Source organism: Ipomoea nil, unplaced genomic scaffold (assembly GCF_001879475.1).
Source record: "Ipomoea nil cultivar Tokyo-kokei standard unplaced genomic scaffold, Asagao_1.1 scaffold2848, whole genome shotgun sequence".
Taxonomy (NCBI): domain Eukaryota; kingdom Viridiplantae; phylum Streptophyta; class Magnoliopsida; order Solanales; family Convolvulaceae; genus Ipomoea; species Ipomoea nil.
The window spans coordinates 391,016-405,861 of NW_017619276.1; the positions used below are offsets into that span (position 1 = coordinate 391,016).

Below are 14,846 nucleotides of genomic sequence, written 5' to 3' on the forward strand. Positions count from 1 at the left end.
GTTGACGGAGGGATCGGAGCTTAGTGGGTAAGGAATTTGATTGTAAATATAGATCGATTTGGTGTGCATTGAGTTTGATTTTAAGTGTTTTTTTTTTTTTTTTTTTTTTTTTTTTTTTTTTTTTACAATGTATATGTTTAATGTTTTGCAGTGGTTGCACGGTTTGTCTAGCATGAGAGTGGCTGGCTTCTATTTTGGAGCCATTTGAACCTTAATTTTGGATTCTTTTAAGTGAAATCACTTGAATTTTTATCCAAATGTAGTAAAGAAAATATTAATAATCAAGTTATATTCATTAGCTAAAATCACTTTAGACGTGCTATTATTGTTTATACAATATTCTTTATATATAACTAGTATTTTCATGCATGGAATAGATTTATTATAATATATTAAGAATATTTGGATCGATATATAATTATTTAAATTATAACATCAAATAATACTTAGTATTATATATTAACAAACAATGTCGAAATCTCAACAATAATCCTATGAAAAGATTATTAATTTCCAAAAAAAAAAAAAAAAAGAAACTAGAAATATCTAGGAAAGAAAAACAACGGGGACGAAGGGAAGAACTACCTCCCAAAAGTGTGCTAGGACCATTGTAGCTTAGGTTTCCCAGGATAAAACGTACTACGGTTCAATGTTTGAGCAACCAAACAAGTGAACCTGGCGAACTAGAGCAATGGGATCGGAGAACAACACGTTGGCTAAGAAAGGAGTAGGAGCAGAGTTTCAAGAGAGAAAACACAATTTTCTTGTTCTTCATTGTTGTTAAAATCTACTGCCCTACTATCAACTTATATAGGAGAATGTGGTGTAAATAACATTCATTCTTGGCATTAACCTCAGGTTTAAAACCTGCTTGTAACCTTCAAAACTGACCATTTAACATTGAGATTAATTTTGGAATTCAAAATTGGAATTAATCTTAAATTAATTCCGTAACAGCTGAATTAATCCTCCAAACTGTCACTTGAACGCAAACCATGACTGCCGCTGCATACCGTTTCGAAAACGGTAGATGTATTCCGCGGTAGATGTTTACCGCAGCGGACTGTTCCGGAACCGGTAGACGACTACCGCTCTAGAAATTTCCGGAAGAAGCCTTCGGTTCAGTAGCTAAAATGTTGGAAAAAAAATTCAGAAAGTTGGCATAACTTATAGCCCGCAAGGCCTGCCAAATTTTCAGACGACATTCGCACCCGCGGGTGCAGGCGTACACGAGCCAAGCCTTTTCAGGCTCACTTTGCGATTTGATTTGCACCCCCCCCCCCCGAACACCCTACTTTTCTTAAATCTAAATCTCAAATACTTAACTTCAAAAGGTAAACTGAAGAAGATTAAAATAAGATTAATAACTTAAAGCCATTCCAAAAAGGGTGTCACCGCCACAGTCAGCACGCACGATGACTACACAGGCTAGGAAATATACTATCTAGAGTCAAGCTCGTCAAAATACTACATCCAAACTTGGGGATCGAAACCCCGATGTTCAACACCAACAAAAACTAACAAAAGTATCTAAACATCAGCGTTTTAAACATCATAATTCAAGTCAAAGTCTATACTAAGATCCAACATCTCAACTACGCGCTATACTATCTCGTACGCGGTCAAACACCGGGCCCACCTAAAAGGGGTTATAAAAATAGTGAAAAATAAACCCGTTAGCACGCTCAACCCTGTAAAATACTATAAAATATAGATTTTTTTAAATCATTTGGCAAGCACACATAATCTCAAGTACTTCAACTCTTTAATCAATCAAACTCAAATCATGCTCAACAATATACTACATGTTTGCAACCTATTCAACATGTAAACATGCTTTCACAAGTGCTCCTCTGATTTTACAAAAATTCTCATGCTTTAACAGATATTTCTAAACACAGCTCAATACTCAAACTGATAGGTAAGAATCATTAAATAACCCAACAGGCTGATTCATGCTTTCATGCTATCTCAAAAACATTAATACAGTGTTGCACTTCTCATCATACTTTATATGCAAAACATGAAATAAGATAGTCATGCTGTTATATATATATATATATATATATATATATATATATATATATATATATATATATATATATATATATATATATATATATATAGAGGATTACATTCAGGTAAAAACACTTCTTAAAATACAAACCTGTGGACAAATAAGGGCCATTGGATTATGAGGTTGGATGGTTGTGATTGATTCGCGTGGATGATTGGTTTTTACGGTAACAGTGTTGGTTTTTTTTTTTTTTTTTTTTTTTTTTTTTTTTTTTTTTTTTTTTTGTAGGGGGTAATTGTGGTATTTTGGCTTTAGTTTGTGACCTAGTCAAAGTAGTCTTCAGACTTCCACGCGCAAATCACTTCATCTTCGTCTGTCCGTTTCTTCGTCTCTCAGCGTGCGTTTTGTCCACTGCCTCTTGTCGCGTTGTTTTCTTGCTCAGACCTCAATCGTTATTCTCTTCCACGTAGCCATGGTATGTGGTGGGGACCGCGGCACAAGTAAGAGGCGGGGACCACCAGGGGAAGCTGTCGGCCGAGGTATGGTTTCGAATGCCTATTCTGTTTTTTTATTTTTTTTATTTATTATTTTTTCCGTTCTTATGGTTTTGTTCGTTTTTTTTTTTGTCTTCTTTTGTTGAGGTTTTGTGTGTTTGCATGCATTGTAGCGTTTTTTTTGGGTTCGAATCCTGTCTATGTTCGTCGGATTTTTGCCGGTTTGGGAGCCTAGGGTTTTTCGATTTGGGTGTTTCTTGCATTGTTCATACGATTTGGGGGTTTATTGTATGGTGGATTCAAGGCATTATTTGGGGTTGTCAATCTCTGGCATAGTTCGTGTATATCGAGTTTGTAAATCGGTGCTCTCTTGTTTGGTGTTTGTTTTGTATTATCATTTTGCATGTGTAGAATATAGAGTGATCAGTAGTAGAGTTGATGTTCTTGCATTGTGTTTTTTTTTTTTTTTTTCGTATTATGCGTGGTGTGGTGGGGGTTGAGAGTTTGGTTGTTAGAATCGGATTATTGGTATTATTATTTTTGTTTAATTAGTGTGTTCAGAGTGGTGAGTAAGTGTTTTATGCATTTTTATCATTCTAGATGCAAAACAAACAAAAGATATCAACTATGACAGAAGTACATTATTTATATTTAACATTTCGTTTCAAACTCATCTTTTAAATTAGCTTTGCAACATTATCTTCAGTATATATTATTTCTATTGTGTGGAGTTGTTGCTGTTATTTCTGTTGTGCGTGGTGTGTTGTTGCTGTGTGCGTGGCAGTGTTCCAAATCATTTTTTTTCAGTTTGTAAATCGGTGCTTTCTTGTTTGGTGTTTATTTTGTATTATGATTTTTGCAGGTGTAGATGTTGGTCCCAAAAGAGGTAAGGTGAAAGTCTAGAGGGGGGGGGGGGGGGGTCGGTGAATAGACTTTCACACTTTTTCGCACAGCACAACAATTGCTAAGCCAGAGAGATAAACCAAAACTCTTAACTAGATTGTTAGAGTATGGTGCACAACGGAAATAAATAAAGATAAAGTGTGTGTGAGATTGTGTGAGTATATATCTCGTGTAGAGCAATTAAGTAAAGAAAGCAGTAAAGAACACAAGACAATTATAGTGGTTCGCGAGGTGGTGTAATCCTCCTACTCCACTTGCTCTTATCTCCAAGAGCAATTCACTATATCCACCACTTCTTGGTTCCAAGACACAATGAATTTTCGTGATCTAGTGCTTTGATCACCAAGCCTACACTAATCACGCCCAGTGACACCACACTGCTGCTTCGGGTTTCACGTCGCCGCGCTACTATCCCAGGATTTCACGACTCCGCGTTACTTTCCCCCCGTCTTCTACACTCCAGTAGAAACGTATCCCGTGATCTAGTGCTTTGATCACAAAGCCTGCACTAATCACGCCCAGTGCCTCCGACACTGCTGCTTCGGATCTCACAGCCCCGTGTGACAATCCAGGATTTCACAGCTCCGTGCAACTTTCCTTCCTTCTCTTGTTTTGCTCCAAAACAAGTGTTGTCTTGCTTCCAACTTCTGAGACTCTGTAGTTGATATACAATGATGCGCAGGTCTCTTTGTTGAAGATTAACACTCTTGAAAGATTTCTCTTGAACGCTCTGAGTGTTTTCTCTCTTTGAAAGAATCAAGTAAAGCACTTGATTTTTATGCTTTGTTTAACTCTGCTTTTGAACTCTCAGAATATTTCTCTTTGAAGCTCTCTGAGTTCTTTTCCTTTTCTCACACTTGAAGATTTCTTTTGGTATGCTCTGTACCAAAATGAGATTTTAGCTCTTTGCTCTTTGCTCGTATATTCTTCTCTGCTCTTGTGTTGAGTTCGTTATCTTCAAGTCTTCACATCTTCATCATTTTATAGCTGGTAATGAGGATCTGCCCGTTGGAAAGAGACGATCTCATTTTTGAATTCTGTATCTTTTTGTCAGAGATCTTATCTTATCTTCTGGCAAAGTGTCAGAAGAGATAAGCTAGCCGTTAATAGAGCTTCATCTCCATGTAAATGAGCTCCCAAACTTCATATGATATTCCTCTGGTTTTACGTTGAGTGGGAATATCTAGGTCTCAGTTTTGGTGTAGAATGACTTCTCTGATCAGCTCAGAAGTGGTCCTTGTATCTTTGGGATAAAAAACATTCTTCATTTTAATCCCATACTAGTTAGACTAGTATTTTTCCTTGTGAGAATATTTTCACTGTAAGTTCTTCTTCATCTTCTTCATTTCTCACGTCTGGGTGTTCTCAGACTTCAAACTGGCTTTGAACTTCCACCCAATTTGAATTTCTCCTTTGTAATTGACACCCAATTTCAATTGGCTTGTACATGGCACCCAAATTGAATTTCTCCTTTGTAATTGGCTCCCAATTGACACCCAATTTCAACTGGCTTGTAATTGGCACCCAAATTGAATTTCTCCTTTGTAATTGGCTCCCAATTGACTTTGACTTGCAATTGGCTCCCAACTTCTCCTGGTGTAGGGTTCTGAGTCAGGTCTGAGGCAAAACATGGCTGACGGTCTACCGTTAAGAGGCAACACAACAGGAACATCAACTATGGCTGGAGATCTACATGGCTACCCTTCCGCTATCATACGAGGTTAGGTTTCTCGTATACTATGGTTTATTATAGTTAGACTATTGTATATCTAACATTTGGACTAGTCACATATTTTATCTTTAGAAAAATGAAAACATTAAAAGTGCATTACCATACTTTAGTTTGTCATTACTAATGTTAATAGTGATTATAATGTTACTTATTGCTATTAATAATTAGTTAATTAATGATGACATTAATATTGTTATGGTATTCAGTTATGCACCTTGAATTGTTTCCAAATAAATTTATGTGACAATACTCCAGTTCAGAAAATAATTTTCTGGACATTAATATTTTTTGGACTTCAAATTTTATTGAGTTTTCAAAATTTTATCCGAAAACATTTATAAGTGTTAGTGGATTTGACCATTGACTTTGACTTGCAATTGGCTCCCAACTTCTCCTGGTGCTTCAATTACTTCTCAATTTGAATTGTATTGACCTTGACTTCGAAATATTTGAATTGTATTGACCTTGACTTCGAAATTGGCTCCCAGACTTCTCCTGGTATTGAATTTCATCTCAATTCAATTGCTCCTCAATGTCTTCTTTTAATTGGTTCCCAATTTGAATTGCATCCCATACTACAACTTGAATTGGCTCTCAATTTCAATTCTACATTGGCTCCCAACTTGAATTGATTCCCATGTGAAACTTGCTCCCGATTTCAATCAATTTCAATTTCTCTGAAATTGGCTCCTAATTTCAATTGCTCTTTAGCTCCCAATTTCAATTCCTTCGAACTAGCTCCCAATTTCAATTGCTATGAAATCGGCTCCCAATTCCCTTTGAATTGGCTCCCAAGTGCAATTGCTTTAGCAATTGCCACCCAAGTGCGGCTCCCAATTTCCTTTGAATTGGCTCCCAAGTGCAATTGCTTCTCAATTGCCACCCAAGTGAAATTGCTTCCCAATTTCCACTTATAATTGGTGCCCAAAGCCAAACTAGCACCCAACTCCATCTTGCTTCCCGATTTCCACTTATAATTGGTGCCCAAAGCCAAACTAGCACCCAACTCCATCAGATTAATTAAATTTGGCTTCTCAAATTTTACCTTGTAAAATTATTAATGGTGAGATTCAAACTTGAGCAATTTCACATATCATATCAGGCATCTTCCACTTCGTCCGTACAACTATTGATTAAATCTCCAATCATCTTTGGTGTACTCCTTTCTTTCCATAGATGCTTGATCTCCAAGTCAATTTCATGCATTCTTCCAATCGTAATTTTCTTCATCGAAAATTCTTCTGGGATATCTTTTGAGTAGCATTGACATGAATATTATATCATTCTTCTTCTTCTTCAATTTGTCATTTTCTCCAGACAAATTCTTGTTTTCCGGCTTGATATCTTCTTCTTCCATTTTCATGCATCTTCCTCTGTTTTTCTCTTTTGCACATTAAATAATTTCCCGATCATGGTCTAAGACTCTACTAGACCTATAAAACAAAATTGGGGGATCTACAAATACATATTTGGCATATCAAAACCATTACACTTTATTCCTAACAGTAGAATATAGAGTTAACAGTAGTAGAGTTGATGTTCTTGCATTCTGTTGTTTTTTTTCATAATATGCGTCGTGTGGTGGGGCTTAGGAGGTGGGGAGTTGGAATCGGATTATTGGTATTATTCTTTGTTTACTTATTCTGTTCTGAGTTGGGTTGTTTTTACTAGTCTATCTTTGTATGTTGCAGTTAGGAGATATATTTCCAAATCTGTTGTGCGTGGTGTGTTGTTGCTGTGTGCGTGGCAGTGTTGGTTCGAAGGGTTGGATGGGTGGCCTTTTGTTTTCCGTTGTGTGCGTTAAATGGTGTGGATGGTATTGTTGTTGTTTGTTTTAGGTAAGAAGTTGAGGGTGGCGCGGTGTGTTCCTGGTGGTGCCGAAACTTGTGTGAGTGATGATGATTTTGTTTCACTGCCATTGGCTTTCCTTTCGAGGTTGCAACAAGACCTGCTTTGGAATGCCACTGATGAAGCTCCTGGTGATGTTTCACAGTCTTCGGAGCACTCTAGTGGTGAGGCGTCTTCCGAGGTGGAATTGGATTTCCCAAGTGTTAAAGGTCCGGGCTTAGGCCGCTGTCCTTGTTGATGCGGTTAAGGATTTGTCAACTCAACAAAAGGATGGCATTAGAAGTTTGGGGTTTGGGGCCCTCTTGGATTTCAAGGTGTTCGATTGCCCTCCGCGTTTTTTGCATTGGCTATTAACCAATTTTGATGGGCAGAGTAGGGCGTTTGATTTGGGCAGTGGGAGATCTTTGGCTGTGACTAAGCAGGACGTTGAGATGGTGTTGGGGTTCCCGCGTGGTGAGATTGAGATGGTGAAGCGTGAGAGGCATGATATTAGTAATTTATTGAGGCATTGGCGGGGGTTATTTGAGAAGGTGAGACATACCGTTACTGCCGCGCAGATTTCGGATAAGGTTGTTGCTGAAGTGGATGGTGATGTCTGGTTTAAACGACATTTCTGTATGTTGGTGGTATCGACGTTGGTGTCTTGCATGAGCAATGGTTTTTCCAATTAGATGTATTTCCATTGTTTTGATGATGTCCTCTGCATTCGTGATCTAAATTGGTGTAAGTTGGTTCTGGATTCGTTGGTGGAGACGCAGGATGCCTGGAAATCTGGGCGGCATTAATGCTTTGTGGGGCCGGCAGAGTTTATTGCGGTATGTAAATATTTTCCTTTGTTTCAAATAGTTTAGTTTTTAATTGCATTTGTATTTAATTTGGCGTGTGTTTGTTGTAGCTCTTTTATGTTGATCGTGTGTTGCCTTTTGAGCGGTCTGTCCCCTGGTTGGTGCCTTTGTTTAGAGGATGGACATCGGAGTTGCTTGCCGCTCGTGAGTGTGCAGAGATTAGTTCCAGTGGGTTTGGGCGTGGAGTGCTTGAATCCCCTATTCCTGATGTCGATGGGGTTGGAGACGGTCCTGAATATGGTCCAAAGGTAATCTCTATTTTTAAAATTTTTAATGTGGTAGAGTACGTTTCTGTTAGTTGCACACTTTAAAAGGTTGGGTTGTAGGTTTGTTCGCAATCATTTCCCCTCCGCCCTTTTGTTTTGTTGGTGTCATACGGCTTCAGTTGTAATCTGTTTTGTATTTTCTTTGTTGATTTAGACCTTTGAATTTGTGGTTGCTGAGGAGTTTGCTGCTCTTGAAGCTTCGGTTGGTAGTTTGTGTGTGTTGTTTAGGATGGCTCGTGGTTTGATTGTGGAGGGGGAGTATTGTCGACGTATGTATCGTAATATTCAGCCTCGTCTACATGATCTAGATCGTGAGATTCAGGCACTTTCAGAGTGTGATGACTTGCATGATTTTCCAAGTTTTAGCCTTGGGTTAACCCAACTTTTCGCGGATGGTGGCCTTCGTGCTAGGTGTACGGATACGATTGCTGCTGTGGTTGACAATATTAATGCTGAGTGTACGTCTCCAGATCCTGAGCGTGTTAATGATGTTGATGCGGTAATCTTTTTGTTATGCCCTCGATTTTAGTTCTTTATTGTGTGTTCATTTTTTGGTTGCTTATTTAGTTGGGGTTTTAGTAAAGTGCTTGTGTGTTTTCGTTGTAGGTGGTTTGTGATGAGCCTGTGGGAGATGGTGCTCTGGGGGTTGTGGGCTTGTGCCTGATCCGAGTAGTGGTGCTGGTAAAGTGAGTGAATCGGTTGTTGAGGCAGTTGGGTCAGGCTCGGGTCTTTGTACTACGTCTGTGTGTGCAGAGTTTGCTACCCCTCATGAGGTTTGTAATCTTGTTTGCAATATAATTTCGGATGTAGTGTGCTCCCTGTGGCGTTGTATGTGCACGGTAGTTTTTGTTGTTTTTTTTTTTAAAATACAATTCTTACACACGAATGCTATATTATGGGGGATGTGTGATACCATGTGTCTGGTTTACGTGCATTGCATTTTAGGTGGATATTTTTTTTATAAGCAGTGGTATTTACTTTTCGTTGTAGGTGGTTTGTGACGAGCTTGTGGGAGATGGTGCTCTGGGGGGTTGTGGGCTTGTACCTGATTCGGGCAGTGGTGCTGGTAAAGTGAGAATCGGTTGCTGAGGCGATGGGGTCAGGCTCGGGTCTTTGTACTACGTCTATGTGTGCATAGTTTGCTACCCCTCATGAGGTTTGTAATCTTGTTTGCAATATAATTTCGGATGTTGTGTGCTCCCTGTGGCGTTGTATGTGCACGGCAGTTTTTGTTGTGTTTTTTTTTTTTTTTTTTTTTTTTAAATACAATTCTTACACACGAATGCTATATTATGGGGGATGTGTGATACCATGTGTCTAGTTACTTGCATGGCATTTTAGGTGGTTTTTTTTTTTATTATTTATAAGCAGTGGTATTTACTTTTTGCAATGTGATGTGTGCTCTAATGATTTTAAATGTGTGCACTCTAGTCTGTTTTATTTGGGTTCGTGTAAGATGGTTGTGGGTGTGTGCATTCCAATGTATTATGTTGTGCTTGTGTAGTTGTCTGGTCTTTTTCATTTTTTTTCTTCCTCGTTGGTCTGTTTGTTGGCAGGAGTGTTTAAATCAGAATGTTGTTCCTGAAACCACTGTGTTGGGTGGCCCGATTTGTGCGGTCCCAATTAAAGGGATGCGTCATCTTAAGCCTTCTGGAGCTTCTATCCCTGGGGTTGCTGCTCCCCTTGATTATGAGTCGTCTGGTCCTCGTGAATCTGTTGTGATTCCCATGCCTGATCTTCCCGAGGATGCTTTGATAGTTAACTAGTTACTTGGGGGTTCTGCTGCTAACATGTTAGTGTACTGGTTTTGTTTTGTATTGTTGGTTGTGTTTTCTATTATTACTTGTGCTTATAGTTTGGTGGTTTGTTTGTTTTAGGGGTGAAATAATTTTTTCCGTTGGTGAACGCACTGCGTCCTGGGAGAATTTGTTGTCTTTGACTCCAGGTTCTGAAGTTGATGTGGCTGTTGTGGATGCGTGGGCAGGTCTTCTTAATTGTCGGGAGGCTACTAAGGCTCGTGCGTCACCTTCACGCCTCTTTGCTTCTACATTCACTACGGTTAGTTTGATTTGCACGAATTCCATGTCCGTTGATGTTCAGTGGTTTTATTTCGTTTTTATATTCTTTTTTTTTTCCAGTGGTTGTGTGTGGATTTTGTAGTTGAATACAGTTGTTGATACTTCTGAAGACGAGGACAAAAGGTTTGGGTGGTTTTGTGAGCGTTTGTTGATGGACTTGAAGTTGACACCATATACAAATATTTGTAAGATCGACATGGTACGGTTGAATACCCTCTCGAACGCGCTTATGCTTTTACATTCCTGTGCAGAATTTTATGACCACTAGTGTTTTTTTTTTTTTTTTTTTGTGCAGCTTTTTTTCCCCATTCTGCGACGCGGGCATTATTTCTTGTTGTGCATTGATTTCCCTCATTTTCGTTATGAGATTATTGACAATGACTCTCATCCGAGGGCAAAGGCGCAGAAATATGGTGATTGTGTTGATGATTTGGTTCGTTTTGCTCCTTTGCACTTGATCGCCCATTTTTTTTTTGTCTTATCCCTTTGGATTCATCGTTTTTCATGTGTCATTGATTTGTTTGTTTTGGGTTTCAGATGGGCATGCTTTCTAAATTCTTTACAGATATTTGTCCTTCGAGGTCTACTACGTGTGTTCTTGCTGACTCTAAGCGGTTGCAGATGGCCTGGCGGTATTCAAAAAATAAGATTGATTGTGGGGTGTTTCTTATGCGGCACATGGAGTCCTATTTTGGGCAGCGTGTTGCCGATTGGGATTGTGGTCTAGTCAAGGGGGACACTACGACTTTGCACAAGCTCAGGTTGCGTTACTAGTTGGTGATTTCAGAGCATAATGTGCTTAGTGCGGCCAACCTTTCGCGTGCGTACCAGTCGATATCTGTTCCTCCTCCGTCCGTTTAGCTACATGTCTCTTCTACTTGTGTCTTTTTTAGGTTTTTGCTGTTTTGTTCACACGTTTTCTGCAAAATGTAGTGAATATTGTTTTCGATGAGGGTTGCTTTGTGCACATAGGTTCGTTGGTTTGTGCACGTATCTTATTGGGCATATTTCAGTTTTTGATGTAACTGTAGTGGCAGGCCACTCTTACTTAGGCAATGTTGTCGGATTTTTTTTGGAGGTTGTATGGTAGTAGTTGTTGTGTGCAATTTTGTATCGGTTCCATCAGCACGTTTCTATTCTTCAGTGTGCATGGTTTTTGTTGTTCAATTACCTTGTTCATTCTCTTATGTTTGCACGCTTTGTCCGTTTTTTCCTTCCATGCACACTCGGTGCAAATATATAATATATTGTGTGCTCGGTTGGTTGGTGTTACTATTCATTCTGTTCTGTGGTGGTTCCCATGGCCGTAGTTCCTAACTTGTGTGCGCTGCGTAGAACGTTGTGTGCGTTATGGGGTGTGCCTATTGTGGTTCTGAGCAGAGCAGTGTGCGCATACATAGTATTCTGTGTGAGTATTATTCTGTGCGAATATGTGTTATTTTGTGTGCGCGGATGGTTGGTGTTACTTATGTTCGTGGTGTATGAAGGGATCCACGACCCTAGTTTCTAATTTGTGTGCTCCGCATGGAACTTTGTGTGCGTGGGGGGTAGTTGGCATGGTTGTTGTACTCACACTTGTGTGCGCATACACAATATACTGTGTGCGTTGGTTGTTCGTTCTTGCCTATTTCTTCCCAAGTACAAAGGACTGATAAGGCTGGTTCATTTCAAATAATCTTGTTAAAATCCAACTACAGCATGTATTCAACCAATTGCTGCTCTTTTAGTGTTTACGTAATTTGAATAATGTAGTATGGTTCATAATTGTAAACTAAATAGCATGTTTAATCTTTTTTGAAATAAATTTATTATACAGTTCGGTGCGTATATGTATTATATTGTCTGCGCGGATGTTTGGTGGTTCTTATGTTTATGGTGTAGGGTTGTATTCACGGTCCTAGTTTCGAACTTGTGTGCGCCGCATGTACCTTTGTGTGAGTGGGGGTCGTGTGATGGGTGGTTGGACACAGACTTTTGTGCGCATACGCATTGGTCTGTGTGCGTCGTACATTTGTTGTTGCCATTTTGTTTCCAAGTGCGAAGGACTAATTATGGTGTTACATCTCAAATACTGGTGTTAAAATCTCAAATACCAGTATTAAACCAATTGCTGCTATTACTCAGTTTTCATAATTTCAATAATGTACTACGGTGCATAATTGTTAAGTAAATTGCATGTTCAATATTGTTGGAATAAATTTTTTCTACCCTTCGTTTGATGCGAGTTTTTCTGGACAAGTGCAATTGTTGTGGCCTGGGAGGTCGCATATATTGCACGTCCTTTGTTTTATCTTCTGTATCTTTGTGGTGGCTTTCTCTTTGTTGCTTTTGAGTCTCTTCCCACTTCCTTTGTTCTTTGCAACTTTGGGTGGTTTTATTTGTATGTCGCTCGGTCTGCTAGCTCCGGCTAGACTTTTGAACACAGATTCATTGTTGCCATTGTCTTGTGTTTGTTGCCTCTCCCTTTCTAGATCTTTTTTCAGTTGTTGCAAAGTTGCCAACATGTGGTCCATTTTGTTAGGCCACCCATTGACCAATCCCATGCAGTTGTAGAATTCACTCCATAGTTGATTGGCAACTTTTGTTGTTTCACTTGCCTTGGGAATATTTGTTTTTCTTGCCCACGGGGCATCGTATAATGGGTGTGCACATGCGTCTCGTGTCCATCGTGGAATAATATACTTCTGTGGGATTGATTCATACCCTCTTGCTTTCATAACCAACACCGCATGCTTGCATAGTATACCCACACGAGTGAATTTCTTGCACGCACACTCTATTGTCTTCGATGTTGGGATTTCTGTTACTTTGAACATTTTTCCTCTTGTTTCTTCAACTGTGTAAATACATATGTCACCTACGTTGTTTTTGTTGGTGATGTGGCATGTGAAACTGGCATCCCATACCTCTTGTTGGAATTCATAGAATATGTTGATGGTGTACACTGTAGCTACGTGCTTCTCAATGCTCAAAGGGGTTTTATTTTCCGGGTACGAACCATCATTTTCTGTGATGAGTTTTTTCTGGTTATGTCTCTGTTCTCCGATCGCACTGTTGTATTGCGCCATGAATACTACCAAGCTGCAGTGGTTGTTTGTAAATTTATCAAAATAGCTGTTTTCAGATTCTGACCTTGATGTCGTCCTGAGAAGTCCTCCCATTAGTATGTTGTTGAAATACGCAGGTATCCATGATGTGCGTGCCTCGTACAGTTGGCCAAACCATCTATGTTCTTCCAGTTTATAGTCCTTCATTAGTGTTGCCCATTTTCTCTCGAATTCATCTATGGTTAATGTGTCATCCCATACGATATTATTCAGTGCTGTTTTGAAGTCTGTGTTATGCCACAGTGCAACCTCTACCTTTTCCCCGACTTTAGTCATGATGTGCCACATACAGAATCTGTGCTTTGTGGTTGGCATAGTCTGTGGTACTACTATCTTCGGTGTTGGATCTTGGTCATTTGTAGTACATCTTGGTGTGTATTCCATTGCAGTTTTGAATTTGTTGACGAGCCACTCATATGATTCCACATCTTCTTTCGCAATCAACCCCGCCCCAAATGTAATGCACCTTTTGTGGTTATCGACCCTCGTAAAAGGGACGAACATTAACTTGTACCTGCAATGTAAGCGGTGTTGTATTTAGTATTAGACATAGTTATTGTGCTTGGCCGAATATCATGGTGCTCGTTGCTGCGCACGCTTTTTTAGTTCATCGAGCACAGTTTACTGTTTTTTTTTTTTTTTGCCAAGATATTACGCGCACAACTGATTTACTATCCGTGCACAGTCAGCGGTCACCATATTAAAAGTAATACGACATGTACCTGTTTGTGCTGTACGTGGCGTCAAATGACATGACGTCGCCAAAGCATGCATAATTCCTCATACATTCTGCGTCTACCCAGAATAACCTCGTTAATTGTGCTTCTTCGTCTATGTCAAAATCGAAATAGAAGTCCGGGTTGTCCTCTTTTCTTTTGAACATGTCTTCTATAACCATTTGGGCGTCTGCCTCAGCTATATAGGCCAATAGGTCCCGTCTAAAATTGCAGAAGTAAATGCATGTTGCTCCTATATCGGTAAAACTGCCCACCATTTCTTTGAACAGTCTAAAAGTTTTTGTGGGGCCTATGTTTGCCTTTGCACAGTGAGTTAAGAAGGTTTTGTGGCCGATGTCAAGTTGCCTATTCATCTTTAAAAAAGTTTTCCCCTCATCCGAGCACAGACAGTGGGTATGTCGCACGTCGATTGCATGGACTTTATATCCGCCGGTGTCACACTTTGTCATTACCATACGAGCCCTACAGCCTATCCTGTTTGACACTCTCCTCCGTCTCTTGTTTTTAGATTCCTTCGGTTCGGCCTTGTACCCCTCTCGTGAGCACAACATGTATTTAATTGACACTTCCCTGGATCGGTTTCTACGCTTTGTGCCGTGCCTAACATCGAATCCTGCATCCTTAGTGTATGCCTCGTAGTAATCAATCCCGATATCTACTGTTTCGAATCGCTGCCCTTCGTACGTATGGTGTCTTCTCCTTTCCTATTGCAGGTGTCCAGTATTTTGTGCCATCTTCGCGTATTTCCATATCACATTCTTTTTCATTGTGTGTACCTATTCAACACAACAAATACACATTAAATGTGTCATGCAATAA

The 14,846-nt window shown here is 39.6% G+C and overlaps 1 protein-coding gene across 1 annotated transcript; it reads right to left on the reverse strand.

The window, feature by feature from the left end:
• Window positions 1–12,387: 12,387 nt before the first annotated feature.
• On the reverse strand, window positions 12,388–14,476 carry LOC109160483 (protein FAR1-RELATED SEQUENCE 5-like). Its single transcript, XM_019308770.1, has 2 exons — window positions 14,013–14,476; window positions 12,388–13,804 (listed from the first exon to the last, which is right to left on the reverse strand). The coding sequence occupies exons 1-2, from the start codon at window positions 14,474–14,476 to the stop codon at window positions 12,388–12,390; spliced, it is 1,881 nt and encodes a 626-aa protein (XP_019164315.1).
• Between the last annotated feature and the right edge of the window lie 370 nt (window positions 14,477–14,846).

Bases quoted from the DNA above. Each gene is read 5' to 3' on its own strand.
- LOC109160483 (XM_019308770.1), bottom strand. From the start codon at position 14,476: ATGACAAAGTGTGACACCGGCGGATATAAAGTCCATGCAATCGACGTG. The intron at 13,805-14,012 runs GTACATGTCGTA...CTTACATTGCAG, and splicing joins GCCACGTACAGCACAAACAG to GTACAAGTTAATGTTCGTCC.